This window comes from Papio anubis, chromosome 15, assembly GCF_008728515.1.
Source record: "Papio anubis isolate 15944 chromosome 15, Panubis1.0, whole genome shotgun sequence".
Taxonomy (NCBI): domain Eukaryota; kingdom Metazoa; phylum Chordata; class Mammalia; order Primates; family Cercopithecidae; genus Papio; species Papio anubis.
In genome coordinates, this window is record NC_044990.1 from 7,621,365 (window position 1) to 7,638,630 (window position 17,266).

The window sequence follows — 17,266 nt, forward strand, 5'->3', positions numbered from 1 at the left end:
GGCAACAAGAGCGAAACTCTGTCTCAAAAATAATAATAATAATAGCACCATCTTATTCAACTGAAACAGAATTTGCTCACTCTTATTTCGTGTAAGATGTAAAATCACACCCCCTGCAAGAAGCAGATGATTTAATTCCTTCTGTTATTTAGAAACATATATGTTTATTGAAGAGACAAGTCAAATTCATGGAAAAATATCAGAATACAATTGAGCACAGGCAAGTAAAATGACAAGAGCCCATATACTACTATAGGCTGAACAAGACTTGAGTGATTGACCATTTGAATAGCTGAGGGAGAATTCACCAACGAGAGTAGCTCCTTGGATACTGTAACTCCTTTGATTTCCTAAATAATCTGAAACAGCCACCATTTCTGGTCCCATTCTGATTTCTTTGGAATAAACAGTCAGAGGACCTGTCCCAAGATGTAAATATATTTCCTGGGAGAACATTAACCTAATAGCATGGATCATCTTGTCAGAACATTAGCGTGTATATGATGCCACTGCAGAGGGAAGTGGCTTTGCAGTGGGCAGCCCTAGGGCTGCCTAAAAGTACTAGAAGTACCAGGTACTTTTCAGCAAACAAACTTAGCACTTGCAATGTGCCAGCCACTGTGCTAAGTACCTCACATCTATGATCACATTTAACTCCTCAAACAACCTTATGATGTCAGTACTGTTAACTCCATTTGTAGATGAGGAAACCCAGACTCAAGAGAGGTGATTTATTTTGCCCAGAATCATACAGCCAGTGGATGCCAGTAGGTGGCAGAGCCAGGATTCAGGCAACAGAGCCCACGTCCTTAAACTCTAAACTATGTTGCATCTCTTGATGTCACCATACCGGTTTTCAGGATTGTGAGCTTTTGATGTCACCATACCGGTTTTCAGGATCATGAGCTTTTGACTAAAAATGACTCATTTTAATGTCTAAGTAGTTGTGACACAACCAATCCTGGTAGTGACAAATGATATGCTTTCAACTGCCTGGTTGATGTCATGCTGGAAGGCTGCTCACTTACAGGCTCTTTGACATGTTAACCAGGACTAGTGTCCTAATAAGATACTCAAACTCTCTACCTGATCTGGAAAATGGTAATAATTCTAGTATTTGTCTTAGAGAAGTTCTGTGATAATTCAATGAGATGATGCATATAAAACACATATCCAGCGCTTAACATCCCATAGGTAAATGCTTAATAACTTAGCTATAAAGAAAATAAAAGTAGAAACCCCAGGCTATACAGCCTCTGTTAGCCACCATCTTCTATTATATCTAGATGGTCTTTAAATACCAATTTTTGTTTTCCTCACGCTACTTGTTCAAGGACTTTTTTCACACTCACAAGGGCTGATTTGTCAATAAGGTAGCAATCAGTGATCATCTTAAGTAATTTTCAATGATGACGACAAGGCAAATGGAACATTAAAGACCTTAGAAATTGAATAATATGCACCCATGTAATGTTTTTTAAAAGGGTGAGTGAAAACCCAAGCCTTTGATTTTCAGGCATGGAGGGTAGAGTTTCTGAGATACAGTGCGCATACCGCAGGTTGATGGAGTGCCACAGGTAGAAGACCACCAATAATGAGTCTGTGGAAGCCCATCAGCCTGGAAGGAGGGACAAAGTAGGTTTCTGGCCAATAGATAGCAGAACATCCAGGCACTAGCCAGGTAGTGACTGCCTGGCTCAACCATTCAGCCTCCATTGAAAAAGTTTCACATCAGGTCCAAAATTACTTTTCCAATTTTGGTTTTTATTTTTTCTCAACCCAAATCTGATGAACAAATCACATTAATCTCTGGCAAGTTCTTTTCAACTTTCCAACCTGTTTGTATGCCTATGTCACTGCATCACAACTTTGTCCCTCTCCCCTTCCATTTAACTTTCCAAGACCTACCCATCCTCTTTAGGACCCAGATCCCACCTCCTCCTTGGTGCTGCCTCTAAACTGCAGCACTCACCATCTACCACTCATGGTTGACTCGTTTGGCCAGATTATAAGCACCTCCCATGGAGACTCAATACAGTGTTACGGTGGAAATAATAGTAAACAGGAATCAGAGAAATGCATCTAGTCCCAAGCTTGCCATTAACTAGCTGTGAAATGAGATAACTATTTATCTTTGAGCCACAATTTCTCACCTATAAAACAATCTCTTTTTAAAAATTAAATCTTTAACATTCCTTAATTTCTTTTTTTTCTTTTGAGATGGGGGTCTTGCTATGTTGCCCAGGACTCTTGGGTTCAAGCAGTCCTCCCGCATAGCTGGGATTACAAGAGCACGCCACTGTGCCTGGCTCAAATTCTTCAATTCTGAGTGAATTAATCATTTGCAGTGACTAGGTCAAGGCATGCCGAGGCTGAAATTAGCAGCCTCCATGTCCCCATTTCATTCCCTCATCAACTATAAACCCTCATGTTTTCTCCTTCATTTTCTTTTGACCCCTCCTTTTCATTGCCTTTAATTGCTCTCCTGCCTAAATAGCCATGAGCTTTGTGAGGCCCACTGAGGGCTGAGCGCTTGCTGAATCCTAATCCAGAACATTAATTCCGAACAATAAATGAGAGAATGGGGCTTCCCTGCCCTGCAAGAGATCAAATACCACTGGATGGTGCGAAAGTCACAGAAAAGGACAATACAAACAGGGGGAAGTGCCACAATAAGCAGGCACATTAACTGTGAGTTAGACTTGCCTCCCTCCTGAGGCTGGAGGCACTGCTCATCCCAGTGGAGTTTATCCTCCAGTTCCTACTCCCACCTGCAGATGTGGGGCCCAAACCAGCTGTAGGTCACCACTGGTGCCCGAAGATATCATGAAATTTGAGCCCAGTTCACCGATTTGCTGCTTGCGTTTTTCTCCTTTCCTCTCCCATTCTCCGCTCTACTCTAACTCAACAGACGGGCCAGCTCTAACTCACTACAGACAAGAGCAAACCCCTCAGGTTAGGCAGGCGCCCTCCCAAACCTATTCCCTACCGACTTCAGCTCTTTCCTCTGGGAATCCACAGAGATCTCCTCTGAGGACTCCTATGGGACACCAGGGAAAAGTAACCTTCTGGAAGGCCAATGTATCTAGCCCCTTGTCTTTTATTTATGTATTTATTTGAGACAAGGTCTCACTCTGTCTCCCAGGCTGCAGTCCAGTGATGACACTGCAGCCTCGACCTCCCAGGCTCAAGCCTTCCTCCCGTCTCAGCCTCCTGAGTAGCTGGAAACATAGACACGTGTCACCATGCCCAGCTAATTTTTTTATTTTTATTTTTTTTGTAGAGATGGGGCCTCTGTATGTTGCCCAGACTGGTCTGCAACTCCTGGGCTCAACTGATCCTCTCACCTCAGCCTCCCAAGCGCTGGGATTATAGTCATGAGCCACTGTGCCCAGCCCTCCCTCTTTATACCATAATCTGAAAACACCTGAGAAATGACTCCCTGAGCCTCAGTTTTACTTATGGGAAAAGAGGGGAAGTAATCACCATTCCGTGGAACTGTTGTACAGATTAGAGATAATGTGTGTAAAGGGGTGAACATGGCTTTTGGCACCAAAAATGACTTACTGATTAAGTCTATCACAGCTATTATAATGAAGTAGACCATTGTATGCAAGGTGGCAAAACGTCCTAGGAGGCTTCTAGAGAAAGTATGAGGAAACAAGGGCTAGTGATTAGAAGTTCATTATAAGGCACTGTCAGGGCCAGAGTCTAAATCTATCACGCCCTTTCCATCTTCTCAATCCAACAGGCTCTGCTTTGTCACCTAAAAGGGCACTGATTTTACATTAAAGTCACCTAGATACCATATTTTAGAAAAAAATCTACCAAGTCAGTGAAGATACACTAAAATGTAGATCCCCAGGCAGACACGCATGTTTAGTAAGTGATTTGTTCTACTTATCCATCACCTAAAGATCTTGTGTCAGGACATTAGTTTCTAGATTCAATAATAAAAATGCTCATTCAGTCTGTGAATTTGGCCGAAGAAAATCTGAAAGATTCTGCCAATCTTCTTAAGGAATCTTCCCAAATTGTGTGTCACTATCTTCTGGTAACCTGAGAAGCTACATTGAATCTTGCTGAAAAGATCACTATAAAAACCATCCAGCGGCCGGGCGCGGTGGCTCACGCCTGTAATCCCAGCACTTTGGGAGGCCGAGGCAGGCGGATCACGAGGTCAGGGGATGGAGACCATTCTTGCTAACACAGTGAAACCCCGTCTCTACTAAAAAATACAAAAAATTAGCCGGGTGTCGTGGCACACGCCTGTAATCCCAGCTACTTGAGAGGCTGAGGCAGGAGAATCACTTGAACCCAGGAGGTGGAGATTGCAGTGAGCTGAGATCGCACCACTGCACTCCAGCCTGGGCGACAGAGCAAGACTCCATTTCAGAAACAAAAAAAACAAAAAAACCATCCCACATAGATTTCCTGTGACTCAGCCTTTTGGTTTAATTTAAAACACATAATGAAATGTTTGATAGCAATTACAGGAGACAGTTAACTCATTAGAAACAATTATTCGTCAGTTTCACCGTATTACTAAGAAGACTGGGAAAAGGAGGAAAATCTCACAAAGCATAGAAAAGTGGCAAAGGGGCCTTTGGCAAATGAACTCATGCTCTGTTCTCAGGACTTTGTTTGAAATATTAATCAAGGCTGTTGTTCGAACATTCACATTGAGCAGCATGCACTTCCTCGTCCAGTAATTATATAACAGAATGCAAGAAGTTTCTCATTAGTAAGTGAACATTCACTTTTGGCTTGTGATGAAAGCCTCCTGTATAAGATGGCCAGTTTTATTTGGCTGTTTGTTCAAGCTCGAAGTCCTGCTTAAGTGGTCTTTGGTCAAGTGGTCTTCTTTAAAGTACTCATTTTGATTCAAGGTTTTGTTTGTGGTAAATTAAAATTCTCTGTAGCGTGGCTGAATTGAGGCTGCATACCCAGGCACGCACTGTATAGAATGTATGTTGAGACACATGGATGGATACAAATTGTATGTGTACCTAGGAAGAATGTGATCAATATTTAAACATGAGGTATGTGACCGTATTTCTACAAGAAGAGGTCTTAAATTACAGCTTCCCTCAGACATCTGACCTCCATTTTGCCCCCAGGAAATGCTGACTTTTTCAATCTTTATATTGTTAAAACTTTCATTGTGTAGATGTAAAATAAAATATGGGACATAAAACTGTTACAGCATAAAAATAATAGACATTCATGTTGGCAGTCAATTAAATTTGGGTCTTTGAGTACATTTCTAATTAACTACCATTAACAATTGTCTTGTTTCTGTCCTGTTAATTTTACATACCCCACTGATGCGCCAAACTATGTTTCCCCCAAATGATCTATCCCTAACACATCCCTAATGACTCAGGCCCTCCTTTCTTTGCCAATTTGCTGACGTAAACAATAGAGAAATGCAATTAGGCAAGCCCTTCTCAGAAGCCCTTCTCAGAGTTCCTAGATGCCTCTGCTTTTCTGATATTGTAGGCCACCCCACCCCCCCATCCCCGGACGGGAGGCAGTAAACCACCCTTACTCTTAGAGTGGTCAGCTTTCTCTTGACACCATCCACCCCACCCCCAACAGTACTCTACGGCTAGGGCACATGAAGAGTGTTTCAGACATGGGACGTCACACTGTCACTGAGAATGGCGGTAAACATTATTTTCTAGTTAACTTCTAAAGCATGTGATTAGTTTAGACTCCAGTCCTGACCTACTTTAGAGTTTTGCAAGTAGTTCCTTGAGAGTCCATGTATGTCTAATAGATTTTTCTTAGAAAACCCACCGTTTTATCTAAGAAAGTCAAAAGAATAATGTTCTCCCTCAACCTTCCATGAGTTGAGAACCCAACGTTTTTCACACCCTGAAGAGACCCACTGGCAAAAGACCAAATAAAGCAGGCAAAGCTTTAGAGCTAACTGGGCAGAGAATGAGAATGCCTTCATTTGTATGGGCCGGACCGAGGCTGGCAAGGTGGTCCAGGTTGGCACTGCAGAAAACACGGCTTGGCCCCAGTGGTGGAGGAGCTGCAGCACCATCTTTTTTTTCCTTACTGGGCCCTCATTAACATTACAAACATGGAGTCAGTTCTGTGTCACAGAGTTTGTACCTCCATTTAAGACTTTTCTGACAGTCATTCTACTTTCATAAGTTGAAATTTTCTATTAATTTGTCACCGATCCTCAGAGTTAATGGTCAAATTGCCTTACAGTTTATAAGGAACAGAAGGGAAACGTCAGTGTGCAGCCACTGGGAAATACTTTCAAGCCTTTTTGAAGGAAGAAAATATAATTTACAGTGATTTTCTAAGTTAACTCATTCATAGCTGTGTATGATAGGAAAGGGGAAGCACAGCCATTGCCATTTACAGAAGGGGAAATAGAAACACAGATCAAAGAACTGGCCAAGATCACACAGAAGTCAGGGACTGTGCCAAGAATAGGACTTGCTTCCTTGATTCCCAATTCTCTATCTTTGGGAGGATGTAGTAGATATTTTACAGGTACCTATATAGATCCTGTAAGTAATCACCAACTATGTTTAATCTTGTATAATGCAAATATAAATGCTAAAGACAAGTGGTATTTATCTTCGTGTTTTACACACAGTTGGTGCCTAATAAATATTTGTGTGATGAGCAGATGGTTGACAGTATATTTAGATTGAATATCAGTGACATGCCAAGTTGCTTTGTAAGATGTCAGCAATATTAATGCAATGTAGATAGAAATGTTTCTCTACATATTTTGAGTAGTTATCACAGATAGCTTATAAAGAAAATGAGATTGTTCACAAAGAACCCAATGTTACCTAAGTTTTTTTTTTTTTTTTCCATTAGAGGGGAATAACACAGTATGTGGTACAACTCTGTCTATTATAATCAATCCGTGTTACTTCTTCCTTTGAAACTACAATTTGTGATAAATGGGGAGAGAGATCTAAGATCTAAAGAATGTGTGCTCTCAAAACAAAACTGCAGTAATCAAAGGCTGCAGGCACTGAACCTCCCTAGAGGAAAGACCCAAACACATTCAACATTTTAGAAACAGATCTTAGTTTTAGAAAGAAGAAAAGACAATCCAGAAACAACCAGGTGGACTGTGGACACCCATGGAGGAGGTGATCAGAGCTCATGAGAGTACCAGGAAGGAGATCAGCAGAAGCCCCCCACCATGCCCTGTTTGTGGGGAACAGATGAGCACAAAGACCCACTCAGGCCACGCAGTCAGCTACCCGAGGGTCTCCTTGGTATTCAAGCACACATAAAGCAAAGTAGCCTTCCAACATCTTAGATTCTTCCTGAGAAAATAGTGATCTGCAGTACAAACTGATTATGCCAAGACTGTCCTTGCTCCATCCTCTCCTTGGTTCCTCAAATCCACACTTTCCATTCCCCAGAGAAAGTCCCCTTCCCTCCAGTCCTGTATTACTATTGTTCCTTTAGAAACCAACCAACCTCCTTGCCATGGACAATCTTATCTAAATAGTAACTCCTGTGAGGCTGCATCAGTACTGTGGCAGAGTTCACAGAGGACTGTAAGATCAAGCGGAGCTCAGTCCACGGGGGGTTTAGTAGTACTACTTAGTTGTTCAAAATGCAGGGGAAACGTGAAGTTCTAGAGATCGAAAGTGGACTGGTCTAGCAGGCATCAGCTCCCCTACATGCCCACTCAGCCCACCCAGCCTCAGCCAACCCACAGGGCAGAACCACTTCCTCTCATGACGGGAAAACAATGAATGGGGCAGCCCACATGAACTGGGAGAATTACTTCATTCCCTCATGACACCCTTCCATTTACTCTTCCTTTTACTTTTGCCTAACTCTTCTGTAGTTCCTTAATTTTTCTTCTTCTGAAAAGTCATATTTTCCTCAATTCCACAGCCACCCTCCACCCTAGACCTACTAAATTACTATTTTTAAAGCACAACAAAACTGTATTTTACATTCCATAATTTACATTCATTTCTCAGAAATGTTTGGTAAAACTGCTAACTGTTGTGAAACTAGCTCTATAGTAGGCAGAAATATCGTTTCAAGTTCATTAAAGGTTCTTGGGTCTTATTTAAAGAAATGTACCCCAATGGTAGCAATGAAAATCTGTGGCACTCTGTAACTTTCTAAATACATTATCTCATTCGATCCTCATAGTCCTTCTATGAAGTGTGTATCATTATCTTTATTTTATATGAGCAGAGGCTGTAAACTACAGACATGTGGAAGGCACTATGTGCCTAACATCCTTATGATGCTCTCTGGCTTTTTGCTGAGACTCATGGGAGCAGGTTTAGGAATATCTATTTAGAAGTCTATCAGTTGGCTGAGGATGAGAAAAATAAAATATTCCACCTCATTCAGTGTTGATGACTTATTTTGGTGTTATTAATATTCAAAAGAAATATCGTAGTTTTCTTATCATTTTTCTTTTCTTTCTTTTTCTTTTTTTTTCTGAGACGGAGTTTTGCTCTTGTTGCCCAGGCTGCAGAGAAGTGGTGCAATCTCAGCTCACTGCAACCTCCACCTCCCAGGTTCAAGCAATTGTCCTGCCTCAGCCTCCCAAGTAGCTGGAATTATAGGTGCCCGCCCCTACGCCCGGCTAATTTTTGTATTTTAAGTAGAGACGGGGTTTCACTATGTTGCCCAGGCTGGTCTCAAACTTCTGACCTCAGGTGATCCTTCCGCCTTGGCCTCCCAAGGTGTTGGCATTACAGGCATGAGCCACTGCACCTGGCCCCATTTTCCTTTTTTTAATGCAAAAAAACTGAAAAGGGGAAAGATTCTGCTTTATTTCTTCTTGGTTCATTTCCTGTTTGAGTTTAAAAGTAATCATCCTTTCCTTCCTCTCTTTTATTCCTCATGTTTTATAAGAACAAATTCTAGGCAAAACGAAAACCACAATATTACTCAGTTAAAACTTAGCTCGCTTTCATAAAACATTTTGCCACTTTTTTTTTTAAAGGGTGACATTTTTAGTTGAACTGTCAGTAGTTATAAAATAGCTTAATATATTTACAGATTTATTAGACTCTAGGAAACTAAACAATTTGAGTTAGGTCTGAACCTCTTTCTATATTAGATACATTAACTGTCTGGCCATATTAAACCAATTAATAGTTTCGAGTTCCTTAAACAACTATATTCTGCCCTCAAACTGAACAAATGCTTTAGCCGGGGGTATATGTAGATACGCCCTTTCACTAGAGCCTAAAATTTAAATGCCAGGAATTATTCTACATATTTGAGAGTAGTGTGCATATATTAGTCACTCAATCTCTTTTGATGATCATGTATAGACACCAGTATGCAAATATGTTACCATATCACTCGAACTAAGTGCAATAGAGCATTTCTTACTCATGTGTTACTAAAATTCCTGTCTACAACTGAATCTGAGTTAATCTAAGTATATACAAATACATTTACATAAAGACATTTGAGAACTTTTGGTAATTAAAGAGGGCTTCATTTATCTGTAAATTTTAGCTTCATCTCTCTGACAGGGTGAAAGAGTGGTTCTGTTTATTTTCTAGTGTACAAAGTTTCTACGTATATTTTTGAAACATTTCTAGTTAACTGTACTGATTTAACCACCAAGCACCAAATCTGGGTCTGACACAGGTAGGCTACTCAATTAGTACCTGCTGACTAATGTACATCAAGTTCTCATTCTTGTACATCAAAGATGTGTACATTTTTGGCAGATACTTTCAAGCAGCAACATATTAAAGAAATAAAGCATATGCAACCTTAAACTTTCATTTCTGATCAGTCTTGTAAGTAGTGAAAAAAAATGCCTTTAACAGAGAATAATTCAAATGGCCAACAAACATTTAAGGTAATGCTCTGAGTCTTGAGACCACTCTGAAAGGAAGAAGACATCTTCTTAGGCCTTGGCGAACTTACTGCATAACACAAAAGAAAGATCCCATATACCACAAAGAAATTGGAAAGAAAGCTAATGTTTACAAAGTTCCATTCGAGCTGGCCTCATTCTCCAAATCACATTTTATCAGCATCACTTAAACCCAAATTTATAACATTATGTTCTATCATTCATAATTGTTATTTTCTAACATAGTTACTAGTTCTAATCCTAGAATAGAAATTTTAGATTTAATATTGCCAAAACAAAATGTAAATATATTTAGAAAAGGCTCTGTTATTCCAGAAAAATTCAACTCTACACTTTTATCCCAATCAAATAGCTTCAATTATTTAGTTATTTTTTGATTTATTTGCATGTTAGGTTGGCACATATGTCAAGACCCTAGGAGGATGGGTCCATTAATATTGATGCATACCCCAAATTTGCAAAATAGTATAGAATTTCAGTAGATCTCACTGTCTCTTGCGTTAAACATTCACAGTGGTAAAGAAGATATTTAAGATTTTTAAGTCCTTTGTATTTCTATTATTAGAAAATGACAGTCAAATGAGAAATCAGATGTGTGGAAATAGCTACTTTCCAGGAATTCCATAACTCACCAGTAACTTTCCACTCTGAGAGTAATACACCCTAAGCAAAACGAGTTGGAATTGTGGGAATAATCTAGAAAATCAAATAGCCATTCTATCTGTTTACATTAGAATTATGCTTTGTTTACTTTTCCTATCAATTTTTTTTTAAAATAACAATTCTCCTGAACACTCTGCAAGTGAAGTTAAAAGTAAAAAGGAAAATAGTTTGGCATAATGATAATTCTTGGGCAGTTTCAATAATATCTTATTGTTGCACCTATCAATTCTATTCCTGTTCTTCAAATTAGCTCCCATGAACTATCCTTAGTATCATTCCTGTAGACTAAACAAAAAGAGGAAAAAGCAAACAAGGCTCAGTCATCAACAGGATGCAAAGAAATGTTGCACAATTAGCAGAGGGTGGGGATGTATTCGCTTAGCAAATATACACTGAGCATCTACTGTGTGCCAGCCTTCACCCAGCCTAAAGACACAGGGGTACTCTCAGTCACCTCTTGGCTTAGAGAGAGACAAACCTGTGTGCATCGAGCGATGTAACAATGGTGTGAACAAAGTGCTGTTCATACTGAGGAGGAAGACGTGATTCTGAATGAGGCAGTCAGGAGGGTTCACAGAGAAGGTGATGTAAGAGCTGAGCCATGGGGTTTGATAAGTAAGGCCCTCTTAGGAGGCAGGCAGTGGGTGGAAGTGCATTTCAGACAGATGGAAGAGCAAAGCCCAAAAGTAGGAAACATAGTGATCATCGGTGTTGGGAAGAACTTGGATCATATCCAAAGAATAAAAAATGAACAATGGGAACGCGAATGCAACTGACATAGTGGTATAGCCAAAGTCTAGGGATCTTCAATTGAGAAACAGGATACCAGAGTTCCAACCTGAGCTCATATAACAGTTCATGGGAGGACCTTAGTTTTGTGCTTGTGCTTCTAAAACTGTAAACCAGAGAGAAAAATTATGAAATTGTTAGCCAATGGCAAGGTATATTCAGTAAGAAGGAAGAGTAGCTGTTGCCCACCTTTTTCCAAGGCAGGGAGAGCCTTGCCTTAAATATACAGTACACCCCATCTGCGTCCATTAAAAAAATCTTAATTCCAGGTGTCAAAAAGTATTTGAAAGTTAGTCAAAAAACTGACTGTCCCTACCTTGCTTCAGAATGATTATGGTTACAGGGGCGCCAGCACCACTTGATTGTAGGTCGAGGGATACCGTATGCGGTACAAGTCAGGATTTGTCTGCTGCCCAATGGGTAGAGAGCTGGGTCTGGAAATGATGACACGGCCTTTTCATAAATCTGGGGTTTCACTGGAAAGGAGATGAAGAACGGGACAGAAGTCAAGAGCTGTTCTAATGACTTTCTCCTGGGCCACACATGAAGGACCACATTCTCACTGGTTTGGATGTCAGGGAAACAAACAAGAAACAAAAAACAAGTAAACTCTCCTATTTGTCAAGAAAATGCAGATTTTTAAAAATAGTAGCAGTGTTTTGAGAATATTAATAATTTGATTCCATGGTATGTACATTGTGATTACAATGATAAAAGATCATGCTGCCTATGGAATACAACAAACAAACACGAGATTGCTGAAGATGGGAACTTAACGTTAAGTGTTTTTTCAAATGATTATTTGAAATTTTGTTATCTTTGATGTTGTTATGCTGATTTTTGAATTCATAAGTGTTCACTAATTTGTTTCCTACCAGAACCAGAAGAAAGCCTGAGCAGCAAACTTACCATTGACAATTAGAGTGGCAGTGAGGTTTTTGAACACATTTGACTGTTTTATGCTCAGCAAGATTGTATAATTCCCTGCATCCTCTTCAGTTACATCCTTGATAATTAACGAATAGCCCCGAGTCAAATAGCGAGCAGATTTCTCGGTCGCAGGTAACCCATCTTTTAACCTGTGGTTAAAAGCATAATCAGTAAGTCATTTCACATGGCCTCGCAATAGCACTTTGGTAACACTGTCATTTAAGTTTTTGAGCTCAATTTGACCAGTTCTTTCTTTCTTTCTTTTTTTTTTTTTTTTTGAGACAGCGTCTCACTCTGTCGCGCAGGCTGGAGTGCAGTGGCGCAATTGCGGCTCACTGCAGCCTCTGCCTCCAGGGTTCAAGCGATTCTCTGCCTCAGCCTCCTGAGTAGCTAGGATTGCAGGCATCTGCCACCACGCCCAGCTAATTTTTGTATTTTTAGTAGAGATGGGGTTTCACCATGTTGGCCAGGCTGGTCTTGAACTCTTGACCTTGTGATCCACCCGCCTCAGCCTCCCAAAGTGCTGGGATTACAGGCGTGAGCCACTGCACCCGGCCTCAAGTTGACCAGTTTCAAATCTTTGATCATCAGTGTTGATTTTTAAAATGTAGCCATTAACTTTTCAGTAAAGGCAGATATGCTTTTTAGACTGGGTAACACTTCATATTTACTGGCAAGGAGGAAGAAATAAAGCGAGTGAAGATAGAAAAACAGTAGCTTAGTGTGCCCACAGGGATACCGGTGGCCACTGGGACTTAAGGATTAACCCAGAGGCAGGGGCTCTGATTCCATCCGAGATGTTTTTCAGAGTTTTCCACGAGGCTCCATCAGCAGTATAAGGGCCATTGTAAGTCAGATCAACTAGATCACTTCTCCAGATAAAAATACAAATAGACTTTCCTATTGTGGTCTCAGGTGGAGTTCTTATTAGTTTTATAAATGGTCACACCAGTTGTCCCTTTCATAAACTAGAGTGAAATCAAGATTATCAAGATTTCTCCTCTGAGGAAGAACAGTTAAGGTGCAAAACAAACAGAAAGCATAAACTTAAAAAATTTTTAATATAAAATTTTAATATAAAAACATATTAAATACTGAATCGATGCATTGATATCATTCTATTGCACACGGAACTGACAGTCAGAGCCTGGATGCTTGACCTGGCTCTGCTACTCACTGCAGGCTGCTGCACACATGACTAACCAGCTTGGGCTCCAATTTTCTCAAATTTTCTAGAGTTTCTCAAAGGTTCCTTATAACTCTAAAATTCTATGATTTCATTAAAATGCACAGTTCTTTAAATAGGCAGTTTTAATCCATTAGGAGTTTCTTATGTTCTGTATAAAGGTTTAATATTGGGAACTTAGTTCATTATCATGCATGATTATAAAGTCCTACAAACAAATTCCCATTACTAGTGTGTCTCAGATCCAAAGTAATTAAAATGAGGATGCTACACTTTGTGATTACAAATATTGTCTTGGTATTACTTTAAATTATTTCCTATCAACAAGTCAGCATTTTTGACGGTGGACTGAATTTTTTTAATGCCCTTGTGACTTAGTTACTGAAGAAATCAACACTAACAGATGAGCATGCTCTCAGACCCCGGCGGAGTGAATGTACCTCCTGGAGTCATTAAATTACTATTCAATTTACTATTAAACCTAAAAATTTACTACTAAATGTTTTTGATATTCTGAAGCAAAAAAGATCATTTTTCTACTGCAATGGCATGACGACATAGCACAAAGTTAAAATTTTCTCTTTAATTCCCTATTAAGTATTTAAGGGAACTGCAAACAAACACACTACCCTCATTCGACATTGAAAGCCAAATCAGCTCTGGTTAGGGGGATTCTAAAATGGCACCACACCCCTATTGTATGGATTGTTTTGCTAATCAGTTTTGCACCATACCCTTTGTTTAAAAGGTAATGATTTGAGCCAAAGGTATTGGCATTTAACAGTAATTTTGTAAAATGATCGCAGATCATAAACAGATTACATTGTTTTACATCAGGTGTTGTACTAGTGTTTTAAAAAACTGCTGAAGGAGGTTTTGAATATATATCCTTCTAGCCAAAAAAACCTTAATTAGTTCAAGTAGGCCCATTCGTCCTCATCTTCAAATGAGTAAGTCTTGTCTCTATTAATGTTTGTTTAATTTTAAAACAAGACTGGAACTTTCAACCCAGCTGTACATAAAAGAATTATTTTCATCATTCTCATTACAAGAGTCCACTTCTTCAGGGTTAATAGAGCATGTTACATATTCAAAATGCTTCCTAGTCATTGTTCAACACATCCCATTCAAAGAATGCTGACATCATAGGAAGGTTTAGAGATGCAGAAAGTTAACCACAGTAAGAGACTGACTAGACTGAAGTGAGCACTCGAACAAACCTCATCTCTTGCTTACCTTGCTACATTATTTCCTTTCCCCCAGCCCTTCTCACCTCCACCACCCAAGAATCTACAGAGTTCTGAGCTCTCTGGGGCTGTCTGAGGAACGTCTCTTGGTATTTTGTCAGGAATTGGAGTCATTAGGCTCTTGCAGCTTCCCACTTACAAAGCACGTCTTACACTGTTATGGAAATAAGTATGGTCCTACCATACAACTTCCGGCGAGGGAAACGCCTTCACTTTCATAGACAGCCGGTAAGACCGCTTGCCAGTTACAGTTTCGAGCACCTGCTGTTTTCGATGTTTCACAGTGATGAAGGCTTTATCTTTGAAAGGAGAAGTGATAAATACATTAGAAAAGAATATATTTCCATAAGCAAAACCTTAGGGCCTCATGAAGGGAGGGTGTAATCAATGAGTAAATAAACAGAGCTGAATTATGATAGAGCCTATCAATGAGCCTAAATATTGATCAATGAATAGGATACTTTAAAAGCACCGTAACTGGTGCACGCCTTTCAAATCAAATGGTATCACGTCCTAGCAACATAAAACAGTGGCAGAGCAACAGAAAGTAAAACAGCTTAAATATCTCTATCACAATAACAAGGAAGTGGGAAGATATTTCTAAAAATCTACGTGGCCGCTGTGAGAAAACGTTGCTCTGGGCACCCTAAAACAACTAATTTGATATCAAAAATCAGCTGGAGAAAGACAAAAGGAAATAAAAAGCTACTGATAGAATTGTTCCACAGTTTCTGCCCTCCACACTGTTTCCTTTTCAGCAATGGAAATAAGGCTTTTAAGCATTTTCTTTATAGAATTTGCAAACTGAAATTAAGCAACAACATTAGGATTCCATGAGAGTAAAAGCAGGGATAAAATAGCTTTAATTCTAAATGATTTAGCATACCATATTTTTATTTCTCTAATTCATGGTAGTACCTGAGAAATTTTTCTGAAGTAGTAAAGATAAAATTCATCATCTTTTTCTGTTTTGTTTATATAGGACACTAAAAATTTCATAAATATATTAGGTTCTAACTGAATTATTAGCTATAATAAACATCTAAAGAAAGGACTCTCTGTTCAATTCAAAAGTATTAAATTTAAAGAGTACTTAATGTGGTTTGCTTTTTGACAGGGGGAGGAGGGAACTATGGCCAAGTCGTATTCATTCATGATAATGTAACTCTTGGCCAACAGAAAACTGACTTATTTAGAGAACACAGACATCTACAATGATTAGAAAGCATAGCATGAGTTGGCAACGCTGAACTATGCTTACCATATATATGCACTGAGGTGTTAACAGATTTGAATGATGGTCCACTCCTTACACGACAAGTATAAAGTCCTTTGTCTTTGTTCTGCACTTTGTCAATAGTAAGAACACTGTAGAATATGTTGGCATGGGAATTGCTTTGGTCAATTCGTCGCCTTACAGAAGCTCTCTTATTTTTCTAGAAAGAAAACGTATAACAAATGTAGAAGGAGTGAGTGTTCATGCTTAAAGTTATATAGGATTTTAACATTTCTTAGATCATAACTTCGACAACAGCTTCTGTTTTATGCTAAGAATCATGTCACATCCACCTAGAGCACAATGTTTGGAAACTATATCTGTGTCTAGAGATACTTCAAATATGTAGCATAGTAGGATTTATTTAGCACTTAATTTTCTTCAAATGCATTTTCACATATACCATCTCAATTGTTTGTCTCAACAACCTAGTGAGATTGGCAGGCTGACTGCCCTTTTACTGATGAAAAAACTGAAGGAAGGGACCCCCTGGCCCAAGTTGGCCAGGAACTCAGGTCTTTTGAGCATAAATCTAGTGTCCTTCCTCTGGCACACACACCTCTCTACACAGTAACCTGTTCTGTAGGCATATATATCACACACAAACATGACAATCATAAGCCTTAGTGTCTGGCTTAATGACAGTGCTTCTCTCACCAAATCACTGTCTGAGTTTCCTTTTTTGTCTCTATTAGATATGAAGGAAAAGATAATGAGTCTTGTCTCTACTAAGGTGGAATAATCCTATAATTTCATTATTTCACTATTTGAGCAATGCTTGCCCATGTTGGCTAAATCACAGTAAACGGATCTGGGGACATGCAAAGCCATCAGCAGGTTTAACCAAGACTTGAAAGGTGCTGTCCCAGGTTTGTCTCAGAGAAGAACAAGAATCAGTCTTAGGCTCCACAATCTGACCTGGCCACAATGACAGTCCTGCTCACTGTTTTGAGAAGACAAGATCACATTGCCTTCTCCTTTTTTTTTTTTAAGTGCTATATTTTAAAACTAATAAGTTATTTCCACCTCTCAGTCCTTCCCCATAGTCATAGGGGCAGAGGGGAGGAGCATGGAAAAATGTCTTTGGGAGCTGTCCAGAACTGATCTTTGGATCGGGAGCTTAGTTCTCCTCTGTGCCACGTTTAATACACTTCTACCCACCTGTCCATTTACTTCCCTGTTGGAACAGACAGACACATTTTGAGGCCATTTTCTTCATTCTCAGCAATAACCAGAGAGAAAAGTCAATTGCCACTATCAAAAGTCAGAGAACTAGTCCCTTAACATAACAGACTGAGGGAGGTTTC

The 17,266-nt window shown here is 39.6% G+C and overlaps 1 protein-coding gene across 2 annotated transcripts in view; it reads right to left on the reverse strand.

Moving 5' to 3' along the window:
* Positions 1-17,266, reverse strand: part of FLT1 (fms related tyrosine kinase 1) — a 195,665-nt gene that overhangs the window by 115,433 nt on the left and 62,966 nt on the right. For both annotated transcript variants that reach the window (XM_003913719.5, XM_009191695.4), the window contains exons 7-10: positions 15,945-16,119; positions 14,865-14,982; positions 12,230-12,399; positions 11,637-11,796 (exon numbers count right to left, since the gene is read on the reverse strand). In XM_003913719.5, the coding sequence (XP_003913768.1) occupies positions 11,637-11,796; positions 12,230-12,399; positions 14,865-14,982; positions 15,945-16,119 (623 nt within the window). The remainder of the gene's footprint in view (positions 1-11,636; positions 11,797-12,229; positions 12,400-14,864; positions 14,983-15,944; positions 16,120-17,266) is intronic.